Source organism: Ovis canadensis, chromosome 19, assembly GCF_042477335.2.
Source record: "Ovis canadensis isolate MfBH-ARS-UI-01 breed Bighorn chromosome 19, ARS-UI_OviCan_v2, whole genome shotgun sequence".
Taxonomy (NCBI): Eukaryota; Metazoa; Chordata; class Mammalia; order Artiodactyla; family Bovidae; genus Ovis; species Ovis canadensis.
The window spans coordinates 70,125,382-70,143,641 of NC_091263.1; the positions used below are offsets into that span (position 1 = coordinate 70,125,382).

General features: G+C 58.4%; 2 protein-coding genes across 29 annotated transcripts in view; one reads left to right on the plus strand and one right to left on the minus strand.

Moving 5' to 3' along the window:
• ATG7 (autophagy related 7) overlaps positions 1-4,565 on the plus strand; it is a 388,924-nt gene extending 384,359 nt beyond the window's left edge. For all 19 annotated transcript variants that reach the window (XM_069560924.1, XM_069560906.1, XM_069560907.1 and 16 more), the window contains one exon: positions 4,352-4,565. In XM_069560924.1, the coding sequence (XP_069417025.1) occupies positions 4,352-4,384 (33 nt within the window). In that variant the 3' untranslated portion in view covers positions 4,385-4,565. The remainder of the gene's footprint in view (positions 1-4,351) is intronic.
• Positions 4,566-5,356: 791 nt separating this feature from the next.
• VGLL4 (vestigial like family member 4) overlaps positions 5,357-18,260 on the minus strand; it is a 155,763-nt gene continuing 142,859 nt past the window's right edge. For all 10 annotated transcript variants that reach the window (XM_069560937.1, XM_069560934.1, XM_069560938.1 and 7 more), the window contains 3 exons: positions 11,115-11,337; positions 8,260-8,380; positions 5,357-7,944 (listed from right to left, as the gene is read on the minus strand). In XM_069560937.1, the coding sequence (XP_069417038.1) occupies positions 7,679-7,944; positions 8,260-8,380; positions 11,115-11,337 (610 nt within the window). In that variant the 3' untranslated portion in view covers positions 5,357-7,678. The remainder of the gene's footprint in view (positions 7,945-8,259; positions 8,381-11,114; positions 11,338-18,260) is intronic.

Sequence of the window (18,260 nt, forward strand, 5' to 3'; positions counted from 1 at the left end):
AGCACCTCCCATGGTGCCCACAGGTCTCTTCTCGACATCTGTGTCTCTTTTACTGCCCTGCAAATAGAGTCATACCATTTTTCTAGATTCCGTGTGTGTGTGTGTGCACTCAGTGATGTCCGACGCTTTATAACCCCATGGACTGTAGCCTGCAGCCTCCTCTGTCCATGGAATTTTCCAGGCAAGAAATACTAGAGGGGGTAGCCGTTTCCCACTCTCGGGGATCTTCCTGACCCAGGGATCAAACCCACATCTCCTGCATCTCCTGGACTGGCAGGTGGGTTATTCACCAGCGCGCCACCTGGGCAGATTGCATATGTATGCATGAATACATACTTTCCCCTTTCTGACTCTTCACTCTGTGTGAGACTCTAGGTTCATTCTCACCACTACAGATGACCCAGTTTCATTCCCCTTTCGTGACTGCGCCATTCATCTGTGGATAGACACGTAGGTCGCTTGCATGTCCTGGGGACTGTAAACCGTGCTGCAGTGAACGGTGGGGGTGGTGTGTCTTTGGGAAGCACGGTCCTCGCAGGGTATAGATGCCCAGGAGTGGGACTGCTGGACCATATGGTGATCGGCTTTCCGTTTCTTAAGGAACCTCCATACTGTTCTCCACACTGGTGGCCCCAGTTCCCTGCCACCGGCAGTACCAGGGGGTCCCTTTCTCTGCACCCTTTCCGGTAGTGGTGGAGGTTTCACAGTGGCTGTCCTGGCCAGCGTGAGGCGATGCCTCACTGTGGCTTGGATTTGCGCGTCTCTGTGTGTGCCCTTCAGCCATCTCGTTGTGGTTTAGATTTGCGTTTCCCTGGAGCCTAAGGATGCTGAGCATCTTTTCAGGTGGTTGTTAGTACTATATTTCCTCTGCTATTAAATATCTGGTGAATCTTCCCCATGTTAAAAAAAATCAGATTATTTGTCTATTATTGAGCTGGAAGAGTTCTTTGTATATCTTGATACACGCCCTCTCTATGTACCGCGTGGCTGTTTTCCTGTGGCCTGTGGTATGCCTTTTCAGTTTCGTGGTGGTGTCTTTCACAGACGTTCTGAAAACTGTGTCCTACAAAGCTTTAGCATTTCTTTTACTCTAAGTAAGGTTGAACACCTTTTCTTATGTATCGAAGCTATTTACAAGTCTTTTTCTGTAAACTGGCCATGTTTTGGCCTGTTTTTTTTTTAATCAGTTTATTGGTTTTTATCTCCTTGATTTTAAAAGAGCTTTTATATGTTAGGGGATGGTATAAGGTTATGTTTTCACCCAGTGTGTGTCATTTGTCTTTTCAGCTCTATTTATAGAGCTTTTTCCATGCAGAATTTCTCCTGTGTGTTTTTACATAATCCAGTGTATCTGTTTTTGTTGTTTATAGACTTTGATTATAAGCTGCCCACTCCCAGGTTATAAAGAAATTCACCCACGTTTGCATCTAGTATTTGAATAGTTCATTTTTTTTACCTTCAAGAGATGTAAAAAAAATTTTTAGTCTCTGCTCCATTTGGAGTTGATTTGGATATACAGTGAGGCATGGAATCAATCTTATCTTTTTGGAAATGACTCTCCAGTTGTCCTCATATCATTTAAAAGCTCCTATCTTTCTAATGATTTGAGGTCATTATTGTTGAAACGGTGGATTTCCGTATGTCTTGGACATCCCATCCTGTCCTGTTTCTCAGCCATCTGGCTCCCCTGGCCCCTCTGACTGTGGTTCTGCTGCCGCAACGTCTAAATTACAGATTTGATGATGTTTAAACGCAGTGTAGGGGAACCTCCTCACTGTTCTTTTCATACTCAAAGGGTCCCTCATTTTTTTTTCCCCACATAAACTTTAAAACCAGCTTGTCTAGCTCCAGGAAAGATACTTGATTTTTTTTAAAATCGGGATTATGTTAAATTTATGTTCACTCAGGAAAGGGAACATCTTTGCTGATATTGAATTGCCCCATGCAAAAACCCAGGGTAAGTCCCCATTTCTCCCAGGGCACTTTGCACACAGGTCTCGTGAGGACTGTTCTGAAGGGGTTTCTCCGTAGACATGTTGTGAATTTTCTGTTGGGCTTGCTTCCCAGTCCTTTCTCTCTTTCACTGGGCTCATCTCTTTCATTATGTTTTCTAACTGGATGTTGTTTGTATACAGGAAGGCTGTAATTGAGTCGTTAATTTGGTATCTTCCTATGTTACTGAATACTCATTATTGTCTGTACTCATCGAAGCATTTTCTTGGGTTTTCTAAGTAAACTTGCATATCATCTTACAAAAAGACCATTTATCTCTTCCTTAAGCTACAGGGATTTTTAAAGCTTTGTGTTACATATTGCCAAAACTTTGGCACCAATTTACTTCTCTTGGAAGTGTTTATTCACAGCCTTGCCAGCCCTGTTAAAATTTTTTAAATCTTTGTCAATTTCTTACCACCTTTATTCATTAAGAGGACATTCATGGGCCCCTTTGGTCTACAGAGGACAACTCTGCCTACAATGTACAGGCCTACTCTGACTACCATCAGCATAAACTCTAAGCACACTGGCCTTGGAGACTGTAGGCAGAGGGGTCCTGCAGGCTCTAGACAGACTGTCTGCAGCCTATAGGTAGAGTGGTCCTGGGATTAGAGGCAGCATGGTCCTGCAGCCAGTAGGCAGTGGTGCTCAGACTGTAGGCAGAGTTTTTCTGCAGAGTACAGGCAGTGTGGTCCTGCAGACGCATCCTAGACTAGAGGCACAGTGGTCTTGGAGACTGCAGTCAGGACCACTCTGACCCAGATCTACCTACCCGCCCACAGACTGCAGCCCACGGGAACTCCAGGCCGTGGTCTGCAGGCTGCATTCATCCTCCGAGTTTGTGCTGCTCATGCCCTGCCCATCTCCCCTTTCCTCCAGGCCCTGCCATCTATTGTTTAGCCTCTGGTTCTGTGAGTCTGGCTTTTTTTTTAGCGTCTGTATGTTAAGCCTTATGATACTGTTTGTTGATCCTGAAATTTCTTGGGGTTCACAATTCAGACTCCCTCTAGAGAGCAGCCAAAGGCAGAGGATGGGCTGCCCTCTCATGGAAACCCCATCCTGGCCCTAGAGAAGGATGCCTAATGCCACCTCCCCTTCAGCAGAGCCCCAGCGTCCCTTGGGTGCCTTCCTTGTACCCCTGAACCTTCTGGGCAGGGCCTGGACCCCTCCCCACCACCCACGCTCAGGCCTGCTGTCTCCCCTTCTAATTGCAGACGCCCTTCCCCACTAGACCACACAGGAGGGCAACGGAGTGGGCCATGTCCCCCTCCCCATGCCCAGAGCCTGGGCAGGGCAATGGAGCATCCTGACCTGCGGGGCTCACTGCCCCCCACCTGGATCTGGTCCAGGCACCCTCTTCATTCTCCTAACCCCCGCTCCCCTGTGTTCCCAGCCCCGCACCTTACTTGCTGGGTGACCCGGGGCTAGCTGACACCCCTCTCTGAGCCAGTTTCCACGGGCTGTAGTGAGTTGTGGAGGGAGCCTCTGGCCTCACGTGGCACAGGGAGGGCTCCACAGGCATGTGGATGCACGGAATGAGAGCAAAGAGTAAGAGCGCAGCGAGCCCTCTAACGGCTCTTCCCCACGGCAGGACCCGGGGCAGCGGTGGGTGCAGCCTCTCTTGAATGGCACCCGCGCCCCCCGCTCCACCCAACAGGTCAGGCCCAAGCCTGCTCTGAGCCGGGGGAGCCCAGCCTCAGCACGTGGGCCTCACGCCTTCAGACAGCAGGGTCTTCGTGGTCTCGCCGCAGCGTGCTCGGGCAGCAGGAAGTGGGCACCAGGGAGGGGTGTGTGAAGCCCCGGGCGGCGGCCCTCAGAGGACATGCCCTTCTCAGTGTGTCCCCCACGGCCCCCATGCTGCAGCCAGGCTGCTGTGGATGCCGATGCTTACCTTGGCTGTGCCTCCCTGCCTCCCAGGCCAGCCTCCTGTAAACACCGCACTCCTTCTCTCAGCTCTCTGAGCACGGAGGTGGCCTTTTGCAACCAATTCTAGGAATTTGGAAAGTCTGTGGGGCTAAGGTCAGGGACCAGCCCCCTCCACCCCCAGCAGGGTGCGGGGAGCCCCCGGGCCCCCCATGCTGGCCGCGGCCTTCTTTCTCCGGGGTTCACGCTGAGGGGGCCGAGCGGGAGCGGGGCCAGCGGCGAGGGCCACCTCGGGAAGGCCGGCAGGATGGGCACCGCAGAGCCCGGCCACACCCCAGCGGCCCCCGGGTGCCGGGCTTCCCGGCTCTGAGCCTCGGTTTCCTCCCGAGAGAAGCAGGGCGGCGCTTCGGTGGAGACGGGGAGCCGGGGGTGCACGGCCCTGAGACGGCCCCGCGGGCGGGCGGACACTGAGCATCTCCCCTTCTCCACGCAGATCTGGGACATGAGTGACGACGAGACCGTCTGACACGCGCCTCGCGCTCCGAGGCCGCCGCCCCAGGACTGCACCTCGGCCCCACGTCCCCCGAGCTGGAGGCCCAGCCTGCCTCCTCGCCGGGAGCCGCTGGCGTCCTCCGTTTCCGACAGCTCCTCATCCCACGGTTCTGAGCTCAATAATAACCTTGGCTTCGGCACTGCCGGTGACCTGAGACTTGGTCCCCTCCACGAGCGGTTCTTTCTTCTTGGCGGGGGGCGCGCTCCTCCTGGCCGGGACCCCCGTGGGGGGAGTGATGGTGTGGGGGCAATGGTGGTGGCCAGGAGACCCGCGGGGAGCGAAAAGCCGGCTCCTTCCAGCAGCCTTTGTGGGGGCTGCGGCCCCAGCTGGGCCAGCCGGAGGGGACGTGGGACAGAAGGGGCCACGCCGGCCCAGGGACGCCGACCTCCACTAGGGACGCAGGCTACGGCCGGGCGGCTCCCCACCTCCGCTGCGCTGGGGGAAGGAGACCAGGCTCCTTCCTTGGAGCTGCCGGGGCAGGGCCCTCCTGCCCTGGTGCCTGGCCTGAGCGCCTGCTCCCAGGTCCCACCTCTGCCTGGAGGCCTCAACTCCAGGGGGTGCGGAGTGGGTGGTGGGTCTGCCTCCGTGCAGCCAGGGGGATGGTCAGAGGGTTTGGGGGAGGCGCCCTGCTGGGGTCACGTGGGCTGATTCCACTCTTCATCCTGGGCTGCACCTCTGCGGCCGCCACTGAGCAGGGCGCAGAAGCCAGGAGCGGGGCCCTTACCACAATTCTGTGTGCAAGCGCTGTCCTCTCTTATCGTGGGCAAGGAAGCAAAGTCAGTGATGAGTCTTGAGTTGGGCTGCTGTAGGTTTTAAATGATGCTTCTCTTCTTGAGAGGTAAAAATTGGTCTAAGCCCCACATTGGCTGGAAAACTAGAGGCCACTGGACACCAGGCACTGAGCCCACCCCACCGTCCCCCAGCGCCCAAGGATCACCCTGACAGTTTGTGGTTTAAGAGCACTTTATTATTGTTCTTAAGGCTACTTTTAAGTACAAAAAAAAGATGGCCTGCCAAACCTTTTTTTTTTTTTTCTCTTCTTCTTCTTCCAGGAAAAACAGGCCACAGAGAATGGTATATTACAGATTTACAAACACAGAGAGAATGGTCTGAACACACTGCGGAGGGCCTGGCTCTGTGGAGAACCTCTCTGTGCCCGGAGGCCGAGGAGTGTCCCCCTGCCCGGGGCCCCTCCCGGCGGCCACTCCCAGCAGGGACCCGGCCCTTGGCGCTCCTGTTTCCCCTCCCCAGCGATGTCCTCGCTGGCGGGCGCCCATTCTGCACAGAGCCGCCGGCAGTGGGTCGTTTTCCTGGGCGACACTCAGTAGCCTGTAGCAATAACAAACTAGTGGCTATTAAGGCAGATGCAGTGTTCTCATAGAATAACTGTGTTCCTGCACTTTTACAGACAAATCTACGACGAAAAAAAAAAAAAGATCAACTTTTTTTTCCAAACAAAAACAATATGAATGATTACAATAGGAAAAGGGAAAAATTAAATAGCTACATATCATTAACAAATTAATTGTTCTTCAAAAAATACCTACAAATTTCTCTGTACATTCTTTACGCACAGCGTAATGATGGTCTTAAAGTTACCTATATAAAAAAAGTGTTCTCAATGATTTTTTTTCCTACAGAAAATATAGGGGCCTGGATGCAAAAGCCTGGAAGCCCAGTGAAGTGGGAGGGAAATGCGTGGGGGGTTGGGGGGGAGACGCCTTCCTCCTGCCTCTTCAAAGGCCTGCAGCCCCAGGAGCCCAGCGCCTGCCTGGTCACCCAGTGCCAACTGTGAAAGTCACCAGCGAACCCCTATCTTTCTCCTACTGACGACCAGGCCAGGGGACAGGCCAGAACCCTGGTGGGCGGGGCCAGGAGGCAGCGCCGGGAGGGGCGGGGCCCAAGAAAAGGTTCCCGGAAACAAAAGCAGCTGTCGAACATCCACAGCTGGGTCTGTCATGCTTGCTTCTTCCCCTAATTCCTAGTTAGTAGCTATGACTATAGCAAATGATAATAAATGCAGTAATAACTGTATAAAGTCAGAGGAATGTATACTGCCTTGGCCCCAGCGCACGAGAGGAAGCACACAAAAATACCGCGTCAGATTGTCGGGAATCTGCTGTCCGGCCAAGGGAACAGAGCAGTTTCTGCATCGAGAGGGAAGCTGGGAGACACCAGTCCCAACTCCCCTGGGAGCAGGCAGGGCGGCAGAAAATAGCCGATGCTGTCAGCCTGCGGCCACCGCTCCAGCATCCTACTCGGCCGCTGACCAGCCACTCGCCCGCCCGCGTCCAGGGCCTGCCAGGGAGTAACGTGGATATCAAATACAAATCTTAGAGTACAACTGTACCAGCAGTAAGTATATCTAGGACTGTAACTGACAAAAATAAAACGCATTCTGAAAAGAAGCTAGTTAAGTATTAAGGATTTTTTGTTTACTGTCTATACAGTTAATAGAAACCAGCTATTTTTATCCATTAAAACATGCATCACTGTTTAAAGCACTACAGGCTCCTCCAACTTCAGCTCTAGCCTAACAAACTGCAGTGTTCAGAAAAGGTAAAATGCCCGTGATTGGTAAGAGTCTGCAGTCCAGTTGCAAGCACCTGAAATCTAGACAGAGAAAGACCTATAGCCTGCATGAGGCTTCCCCTTTCCAAAGCGGTTTTGTCTAAATTAAAAACAACAAAAAACACACAAATGGTCACAAATGTCATCCTGAAACCCTCTGTTTCTCAGCAGTTTGCCCTCAGAGCACCAGCGTCTCGCACAAAGCTGTCAGGCAGGCCACTCGAGTCCTCCTCCCATAGTGCAAATCAGACACGACAGTCCTGTTCTCTTCAAGTAGACGCACACACAAGCACGCACACACGCAGGCTGGGAACGGAGCCGCGCACGCCCGGCTCTCGAGAAGCGAACGGAAAAGCACAGAGCGTCGGGGTCGCCAGTGGCCTGGCCTGTGACTGAGAAAGCGCGAGCCGCGGCGGCCCGGCCTCGCAGGGCGCTGACCTGTCCAGGCGTCTTTGGTAACCGAGGCGGACAGAGGTGCCCCGCGCGGCGCCGCCAGCATGTCTGAGGGCCCCGAGGACGAAGACCAAGTAAGTACGAAACACAACAGAAACCCCACCACGTGGTTTTTGCGAATCAACCATCCCTCCCTCTCCCACCAAATTTTTTCCCCCAATTTTTCCATTTTTTTAAGCACTGACTGTTCAAAGCTCAGGCAAACCATGCAGATGGACGTGGTGTCGGAGGGCGGCGCTCCCTTCAGGAGACCACGGACGGGGAATGGCCGTGGCTGACCATGTGGGCCGAGGGGCTGGCGGGCTGGCCCCGGCGCGAGGCTGACTCGGGGCTGCTGGACGCGCCGTCCTTGGCCGCCTTGATCTGGAGCCACGTGTCGCCCAGGGCCTTGGCGAAGTGGTCGTCCACGGAGCCCGTGATGGACACGGAGTTGGGGGCCGGCTCTGGCTCCTTGTAGTTCTTGCCCAGGCTCCGGCGGAAGTGCTCCTCCACCACGGGGTCGCAGGTGGCTGGAGGACAGTGGGGGGACGCCGGTCAGAGCGGGGACCGCACAGAGGGTGGCCACGGCGCGGGTCGCGTCTCGGCGCCGTGCGCGCGCACCTTTACGCACACAGGGCGCCGGCGACCGGACTCGAGGGGGGCCTGGAGGGCGGGGCCCACGGGCTTCTCCCCCCCCCTCCCCACCCCGCCTAGCCCGGCGCCTCTGTGCTGGGACAACGCAGCCCTGCGCAGGGGCCCCGAGGCCGCCATTTCGGGAACAGGAAGGTAAGGGGCGCTGAGTCCCCCGCCCTGTTGGGGGGTGGGGGGCACGCGCAGGCACTCACAGCTCGGGGTCCGCCGGTAGCTGGCCGGGCCGGCCGCGCAGCCGCTGTGCGCCACCGGGCAGTGCGAGAGGTTGCAGTTGCGGGCGCTGGCGGAGGCGCATGTGATCACCGAGGGCCGGTTCTGTGGGGGGAAGGCTGGCGTGAGCGGCGAGCACCTGTTGGGGGGTTGCGGACCCCACCCGGCCACCCCGCCCTCGCGTTCCTCCCCTGCTCCGAGGCAGCACGGCCACCCCAGTGCTCCTCAGCCTGGCCGGGCACCCACTGAACCCGGACAGCCCCCATAGGTGCGCATGGGGCCTTCTCCCCAGCACCCCTTTCCCGCCGAGCACCCCCCGCTAGACCTCTCCCGGCCCAAAGGCAGATCTGGTCAAGGCCCTCCTTCGCTTCGTGGTTCCCACTCTGAAGCTCAAGGACCCAAATCCACAGTGAACAAGCGCCGAGGAGGTGTGCCGGGCCCCCTCTGAGCAGCAGCCGTGTGAGTCGCTGAGCCCTGGGGACAGAGGCTTGGCTGCTCGGCTGAAATGGGACCATCACCGAGTGGGGGGGAGACCAGCGGGTGGACCGCAGGGGGAGGGCCCCCTGCCAAGGGACCACAGGCTCCAGAGCGTGTCCCCCAGACCCCAGAGCTTCTCCGAGCCATTCTGGGACCTTCCAAAACACTCCCAGTTCCGCTCATCTCTTTCCATTCCGACCATGCAAGTGACCACGGAGACGGAGGAACCGCCCCCAGTGCGCGAGTCACACACCAGTGTTACCCGGTCGGCCTTGCGGAACTCGCTGTGCTTCCCTGAGACCACCACAGCTGCCTGCCTGGCAACCTCCACCCACCCTTCAAAACCCTGTTCAAGTACCTCCTCTGTGTGAGGCATGAAGCCACCCCCAAGCAGGCACCCTGCCAGACATCCCCGACCGGATGAAAACACCTGTGAGCCAACCACGCCCTCAGGCTGCAGCCAGGACAGGTCCTGATAGCCCCAGATGAGACGGAGGCGGCCAGCCAGCTCGGGGGAGCTGGGCGTCAGCTGAGACCGAGTGCAGCAGCAGGTCAGCAAGGGGATCGGGGCTTGTCCAGCCCCGGCCATTCCCGTAAAGAGCCAGGTCGGTAGCCCCTGCGGAGGCCTGCAGAGCAGACCTTCCCGGGATGGGAAGTGGGCAGGTCTGTGATACGGATCTGGCTCCATTTGAGAGAGCAGGCGTGTGCTTGGGTCTAACGAGGAACAGCACACACCCGAGCTGAGGGAAGGTGAGGCTGAGCAGCAGCAGCCCCAGAACAAAGACCTCGGGGCTTTGCTGATGGTTCCACACGTCGGCAGTGGAGCAGAGCCACCGGAACCGGTGTGACACCTTGCCGTGGGGACAGAAACGGTGGGGAGGAGGAAACGTGGCTCTGAGACTCGGAGGGCCTCGGAGAACCGAGTGCCCGCTCGTTAGGCAGGACCTTCGTTCACCTTCTAAGCTCGTTTTGTGAAACGAGAAGAATCCGACCTGACGGGCCTGGAGCGCGGCCTGAGACGGGTCTGGGGGTCTGCCCGTGGTCAGGTCCAGGTGTCCTGCCACTTCTGGAGGGTCTGTTCAAACCGCCGAGTCCGTGCTCCCCCCACCCTCCAGACGGGGCTGCGGCTGAGGTGGGAGGAGACTTGGGGGGGAACTTGGGAGCTGGGGGGAAGCCACGCTGAGCTGGCTGTGCGATCTACACGCAGCAAGAGAAAAGGATGCAGAGACGGGCCCAGAGCCAGGGGAGGAAGGGGGCCAGCCTCCCATCCAGCTCTCAGGCCCGGCCTGGCCCTTCCTTCCCAAGCCTGGCTGCACCCACGGCTCCAGGAGACGCCCGGGGCCTCTCGCTATAACTTCCTTCCTTCCTGCAGCGCCAGTGAGTGTTCCCTACCTGGTAGCTCCCCCTGACTCCCCCCAGCTGATACATGACCAGTCTGGCTTACTTGATTACCTGGCTCCTCCAGACTCGAACTGTGTGCATGCCCGCATGTTGCTTGACCAGCTTCTAACACACTACCCACACAAAGCAGCTGCCTATACCCAGTTTTGTTAAAAAAAGAAGAAAAAAAGGGGGGGGGAAACAAATAGGGTCGTGATTTGGGGCTTTAAGGCAGGAAGCGCAACTGTTCATCAGCCTTCCTGGGAGCAACAGTGAAACTTCACCCAACACCTGAGGGCACCTACGAGCAGGGGGCACAGACTGGGTCAGAAGCAGGCCTGGGCAGGGGCTGCGGTAGCAGCCTGGAGGCTGAGCTCGGCTCCGGCACCTCCCCGTGCTCGCATCCGCGTCCACGAGTCTCGAGCAAACCCTGACTGAGGATCTGCTGGGCCCCAGGCCCCGGAGGTTCAGAGAGAGGAACCACGGGTTCACGCCGTGCTTCTGAACCGCACAGTTAATGCCTCCCTTTATCAGCTCTTTCCCCAGGAGCCCGTTTTCTAAGTCTCTTCCTACCAAACAGGCCGTGTTTATTGACAACTTACTTCCCTTATTTTCCTTTATATATGTATATATCAAAAACAGTCCCTGTCTGCCAATCACAGGGTTCTGACCAGACTTCCTAGGGCCCCAGCCCCAAGCAGAGCAGTCTGGCACTGAACTCCAGCCATGCAGCCTCTAAGGGGTTCGCTTCAGAGTCCCCCTGGGATCATCACACTGATCCCGAAAGGGCTGCCAAGGAAGAGGGCGAGAAACACAGCAAGTCCAGGCCATTCCCTCCTCGTGCGGAGCAGCAGCCCCCAGACACTGCCGCTTCTCTGAGGCCGCTCATCCCACGGAGCGGGGCACACACGGAGTCACCCACGCAGCTGGTGCCCCCGGCACAGCCCGGGGATGGGGTCCCACCCTTCCGACAGAGGCATACCTGCTGCCGCTCCACCGGGGCCAGGGTGGGCGAGAGGCCGGCCGGCCTGCCAGCGTCCAGGCTGTTCTTGGTCAGTGCGAGGGGCTGCTCCATGCTCAGGCTGGGCAGGGACGCGTACAGGGGGCCACCGTGCAGGCTCATGGTGGGGGCCACAGCCCGCTCGATGGGGCTGCGGCTCCGCTCCCGGGGGTCTTTCCGGCAGTCCCCGTTGGCCGTCTTGTTCCTGAAAAGAGAGCAGCGCGCGCTCAGACGAGAACGCCTGACAGCTTCTGGGTGGGGAAGGGGCCTTCGGCCAGGGTCAGGCTCACACCAATCATTCTAGCTTTCTCTGCCGTGGGGAGGGACCACACCATCATCACCCCACCTCAGGGCGCCTCCAACAGCCCGCAGGGAGCCAGGGGCCTGCACACTAGCCCAGGTGGGCACTGGGGAGCGGTGCCCTCAAAGGGTCTGGGGTCTGCTCCGTGGCACCAGCAGGAAGGGATGGGCCCCCCACCTCAGCAGCCTGGATGCAGCTTCTCTGACACACCCCACCCACACGGAGCCAGAGACCTCACCCCGAGCCGAAGGACAAAGGCGGTTGGGGTGCTGCAACAACCCAGCATCTCCCACACGCCAGGTCCCGACCTGAGCCGGGGACACCGTGAACCTCCCAGGTGGGGGATCGAGACCCCATGTGGTCTCGTCACTGGATGCCTCATGGTGCGGTGCTCAGGTGAGGATCCCCGACTCCCGCGGGAGGGCCTCGCCGGGGCTCATCTGAGGTGGGGTCACCCGTGGCGTCCCCGGGAAGCTGAGGCCACGACAGGCGCCCATGAGGGCTCCCAAGGGCCGGCCCACCACAGCCCTGACCCCCCCATCCGTCGGCCCTTCCTTGGCTCCGTCACGCCGCCCACGCTGGGACCGTCCACACCCCTGGGCCGACACCCCCCAACCGCTGAGCCTGGCTCTGGCCCTGGACCCCGCCAGAGTGCCCCGTACAGGCTCGCGAGACAGCCGCCCTCCCCTCACCCCACTAGTGAGCCTGCGTTCCTGTGTCCCTGGAGCCCCCCAGGGCATCTGAGAGCCCACTCGGCCCGGCACCCTCGTGCCCAGCGCCCCGCCCATGACCACTGAGAAACTGTGGGTGAGGGCGAGGCCCCGGGGCCTGAGCAGCCGTCCCGCAGATGCAATCTGTGCCCATCGGGATGGCACTGGGGCTCGGGGGAGGGGGGGCGGTGATGCAGGAGACCAGCCAGGTTCTGCCAGCACGTCCCCGGAGCCGGTGTCCTCAGCCGCCGTGTGGGCGTGGGGGCCGCCTGGGAGGGTCTCGAACAGGGACCGAAGGCTACACATGTACGGAATCGTGCAGGCGGAACCAACCACCCGAAGCTCAGCTCATCAGCTGCAGCGCAGCCCGACCGCACGCGGCACACCGGTCAACTCGTGGGTGTCCCCACCCGCGCCCCCCATCCTCCGGTGGACTCTACAGAGTGACTCAGACACAATTAGAGGACGAACTTCCAGCCCATGAAGACGATCACAGGCAAGTGAGACAGTCCAGACGAGGTGCTCTGCGCATGCCCCACAGACCCCAGCAACATCCAGAGAATTATGAGACCAGAGAGAGAAAAGGAGAAAAAAGCCCTTAATTCTGAAACCAGCCTGTCCGTGACGTATCATCTTCCTGTGAAGATTCAGAGGACATTACTGGCCTTTATGCAGAAGGCTCCACAGTCGTAACCGTGAACGCCGACATTCAGATAGCAGGACACAGCAGGGACATCAGCCCTCCGACCCGAGGTGAGCGGGCTTTTCCTGAACAGGGTGTTTTTCCCTTAATGTAGCTCATTTAAGAGTCCGCCTGCCAATGCAGGAGACATGGGTTCGATCCCTGCATCAGGAAGATTCCCTTGGAGAAGGAAATGGCAACCCGCTCCAGTATTCTTGCCTGGAGACTCCCATGGACAGAGGAGCCTGGCGGGCTACAGTCCACGGGGTCGCACAGAGCCGGACACGACCGACTGACTGACACTTTCCCTTTGGTGTTTGATGTTCTACATAAACTGCCTCCCTGACAGAATCTCCCCGAAAAATGAGGTTTCTAGACGTCATATCACGAACCGTTGAGAGGCTGCAGGCTGGTCACGTCACTGGGACAAGCCCCCGTGCAGTTCAGGCTCCATGCCAGTCCACCAATGCTAACCGAGCCCTCATCTCGTGACGGTTACGGGAGGAACACAGCCCTGCGCAGGGGCTCACAATCCGGGCACCGGAGGGTCTGCCCCGCGTCACCCCGGGTGGAAGAGGAGTGAACAGGGCAAACGGGCCCCTGCAGGCAGGACGCAGCGGGCATCGAGGGCCCCAAGAGACACCAAAAGCACCCAGAAACCGTCTGAAGAAGTCGCTGGTTAATTTTAGTAAATTACACATTACTCACACTTCCAAGCTCCTTTTCCCAGTTCCCAGAGCTTGGACACAGACGTCCTTTTCCTTCCCCCAGTGAATCACCCCCGGGCTCCGCCACTTCCCGGGCGTCACGTGCTCCCGGACCCAAAACCACACACTTCCTGCCTGTGACCCGCGGCGCCTCCGCCCTCCTTAGGGACATGTCTTGCTCCTCAAGGGGCCCAGAGGCCTCCCAGGTGGTGGGCACCGGGGACCGCCCAAGAACACGAGGCTCAGGGTCCCGGGCCCCACCCCCCCAGGGGCCCATCCTCACCCCGGGGAGGGCGCTGCCACAGGGAAGATGGCAAGGGGCTCACGAGTAGGGAGAGGACACCGTCCTCCAGGACAGGGCGTCCGGGCCTGTGTCCCACGAGCTGCTGCCCTGCCCTCCGCGTCCCCGGGGGAAGGCACACTCGGCCCCAGGCAGGGGACAGTGCAGGACGCCCTCCGCACGCACCCTCATGAACGTGGGGGCTCCCTGCCCTTCACCAACGGGGCCCAGAGCTGCAGCAAACCCCTGGGAAGGTTTGTCTGCCCGCTCTCAGCAGAGGCTCCGAGTTCTTAGGCTGGGGAGGGAAGTGGAATGAAGCAGTTTAGTGCTTTCAAGGAATGTTCTGGGGCCCTGGGGTCCCCAGGCGGCAGCTCCTGGACCCAGTTCAGTGCCTCCGTGTCCCCCACCCCATCCTGGGCTCCCATAATTCAGGAACACCCCTGAGCTGGCGGGGTGGCCACGGGATGCAGAACACTCCCCTAGCTGGCTGACGTGCTGGTTTAGGACAGGGATCAGGCCGGCAGCAGGTGCCAGCGTCTCAGAGAAGAAGCCCGAGGCAGAGCCGATGAACACTCAGCCCGAGAGGCTGAGAGATGGAGGCAGGGCGGCAACCGGGCACTCGGCAGGCCCCGGGCAGCCCCCGCCTCCCCCTGTCTCCATCCTCAGCTCTGGGAGGCCGCCCAACCCCCAAACCTCGGGGCTGGAGGACACAGCGGGGACGTGTGCATGCGCGAGGGGTCACAGCACCAGGGGACACGGCAGCCTCCACGCCCTGCCCGCTCCCCGGAGCTGAGCACAGCGCAGAGCTTCAAACAGCCATTCACTGACTAAGTGAACTGTTAAAGGACAGGTACCGTGTGCCGTTATCATGCGAGTTGGACTGTGAAGAAAGCTGAGCACCGAAGAACTGGTGCTTTTGAACTGTGATGTTGGAGAAGAACCTTGAGAGTCCCTTGGACTGCAACGAGATCCAACCACTCAATCCTAAACGAGATCAGTCTTGGGTGTTCATTGGAAGCACTGTTGCTGAAGCTGAAACTCCAATACTTTGGCCACCTCATGCGAAGAGCCGACTCACTGGAAAAGACCCTGGTGCTGGGAAAGACTGAAGGCGGGAGAAGTGGACGACAGAGGATGAGATGGTTGGATGGCATCACCAACTCAATGGACATGAGTGTGAGCAAGGTCTGGGATTTGGCGATGGACAGGGAGGCTGGTATACTGCAGTCCACAGGGTCGCAGAGTCAGACACGACTGAGCAACTGAACTGAACTGAATCATGTGTGATCCAGTTAACAGGGTCTGTGATGATTGAAAGGGAATTCAGGAAATTTCAGAGGGAATGCCCAGCAGGAAAAGACTTTTTTTCTGAAAAAGCAGAATTTAAGGAGCATTTACACCCCAGGCACAAAGACCTGTGAAGCGCTTTCCCCCTCTCCCTCCCCCAGCCCTAGTTTTCCTCCCCCAGCCCAGCTCCTGCTTCTAAACGCCCCCAGGTCATCCAGACTCAGGTCACCCTCCTTCCTCCTCCTGAGGGGGGTGCAAGGGATGTCCTAGTCGGGTGTCGTCACCCCTCAGCACCAGTTTCAGACAGGAAGCAGGGAGGTGTGGGGGGAGACAGCCTGGCAGGGCACAGGGCTCAGAGGAAAGGCGTCAGCACTGCGAGGCTGGGAGGTGAGGCAGAGATGCCGTCCGGGTACTCGACGGTGAGCCGGGTGTCACGGGCCGGACACGGCTGAGAATAACTCGCATTCAGAGCCCCGCTCCCCAGGACACAGAGGGACCTGGGACCCTGCTGCAGTGTCCAGCCCACCCGGCATCGGGAGGGCACGGGGGAGCCCGCCCGCCCCTGCCTTTGACAGAGAAGACAGTGTCGTCTGTGACACCTGTCACCAGGGACACCCAATGGGGATGCAGAGCCAGGCCGCCAGGTGCCCACACGCTGCAGCCCCAAGAACAGGGCTGGCGCTCAGAGACCTGCCTCACTCGGGGAGTCAGGGCTCCCTGACCTCTGAGACCCACGACGCAGGACCACTCTCCTAACAGCTTGTGCTCAGCCGTGTCCAACTCTCTCGACCCCGTGGACTGCGGCCTGCCAGGCCCCTCTGTCCATGGGATTTCCCAGGCAAGCATACCGGAGTGGGTTGCCATTTCCTCTTCCAGGGGCTCTTCCCAACCCAGGAATCGAACCCGCGTCTCCTGCGATGGCAGGCAGGTTCCTTTTTAACCTCCTGGGAAGCCCTCCTAACAGCTCGACTCAGCGTAAATAAGGGACCAGTTTTCCTCGACTGGAACAGCCTGTGCACGTTTTCCATCATGAGGTGAGACGAGAGAGAAAAACCAAAGTTTTGGAAAAGAGGTCCACACCGAGAGCCCGACTGCCGAAGCTCCTCACCCTCCCCCACCGGGCCTGGCAGCCAGAGGGCGGCCCCGAGTGGACCAGCCAGGCCCTGCCTGCGGCCCGACCTCGTCACGTGGGCCCCATGTGTGCGTTCACTCATTTCAAATGAACGCAGGCGTTGCTGAGACCAATGAAACACAAATTAACTTAGCATTCCTACTGCTACTAAATGTGTAAGTGATGTTTGTCATTAGGCATTTTCTCAATGAACAACACTTTAAAAAAAAGATACAAGCAACTCTCGTATTCTTGGCATCGGACAGAGTCCGGGCGCCCAAGGAGGGATGGAGGCGTCATGTCTCTCCTCCCGCCTGAGAGCCGCAGCGTCTGCAGCGCCCGCGGGGCTCGCCTCTCACGACCGCAACGCGCGCGGCCAGGCAAGGGACAGATTCAGGGCGACACGGGCTCCGCCCACGGAGGAGCCCAGAGCGGCTGCCTTTTCTCCCTTTGCTCTTCTGCCGGGGGCCAGCGGAGGCCACTCTCCAGTTGAGGCATCAGCGTGCGGGCTCCTCGGCGCGCTGGCGGCTCTCGTTGCAGACCACAGGCTCTAGGCACTGTGGCTTCAGCAGCGGCACGTGCAGTCTCCCAGCGGACCGGGGATCGAACCCGTGTCTCCGCACGCTGGCAGGTGGATTCCTAACCACTGGACCACCAGGGAAGTCTGAGGTGGCTCTTAAAATGGACAGTGTCTGCAGTGGCTCTGCTGGGGTCAAGCCAGCAGCTCCCGCACACCCTCAGGCTGATGCTGAGATTCCCCGGGGAAAGCCTTCCTCGGGCTAGAAACGTGGTACCCAGCACTCAGGCCACAGGACGATGGAAGCCACTGCCGGCCCGGGATTCTGGAGGGGAGACACGGCCCTTCCGGACACGCGGACCTCTGCATGCTGCCTGCTCAGACGCTCCCACAAGTCAGTACCAGCACCCAATACATAAGTGGACCGACCAAAAAGCAAACGGATTCTTAGGAACAGCCTGCACCAACTGGATTGAATGACACAGGAACCCGTGAAGCTCCAGGGCAGCGGCTGGCCCAGGGGTCACTGTGACGGAGAAGCGATCCCAGGCCCTGCCACCAGGAAGCGGGGGTCTGAAAACACCTTCAATGCCATCTCCACTCCCCTTCTGGGTGGGAGCTGGGCCCCTCTCTAATTCCATTCCAACTCTTTGGAAGGCTCACTCTCAGCCTTGACTCCACACTCGGGGACAAGTCGCTGGAAGACACTGCACAGTGTTGATGGTGAAAAGCCTGGATGCTTCGTCCTGGTCAGAGGAAGAGGGCTTCGTGGTGGGGGTGGCTGTGAACAACCGAGGGGAGAGGGGTGTGAACTGAAGCATACCTGTGTGACCCCTTGTGGCGACTTCTCAGACACCCCCAGGGCTGGGGGCTTATTTACTCAGTTCACTTGACGGCTGCAGATCGCCAATGAAAGGCACCCCCTATAATGAACGGAATCTACATTACAGTATAATTCTCTGATTGACAGTCTGCTCTTTGGAAAAACCCAAGAAGTCTGTTTCTTCCTCCAGCCACCAGAAAACCACTTCTGCATCCACCCTGCCACACCCAGGATCCTCTTGAGCCAAAACGATCCCTGCAAACGGTCCTAACACTGTCAACACCATACCATCCCGTCGTCACCCACTTCTGTGTGCTCTCCAAATCAGCATCCGTCTCTAACTGTGGTACCCAGAACTTGACTCCCCATGGACCGGAGCCCACCAGGCTCCTCTGCCCAGGGGATTTATCCAGGCAAGAAAACTGGAGTGGGTTGCCATGCCCTCCTCCAGGGGATCCTCCCAAGGGATCAAACCTGGGTCTCCTGCACTGGCAGGCGGGTTCTTTACTGTCTGAGCCAGCAGGGAAGCCCTTTAAGTGTGGTACCCAGAACTAGATATAACACTCCGGAGGAAATGGAAAGAACAGACAACGCTCTTCAATGTGCACAGCTTATTTTGAACCAAAAAATCAAAAGAAAGTAAGAACCAAGGCCAACACAGAACTGAATCCTGACATCAGGAGAACTCCGAGACCTGCAGTCAACTGGAA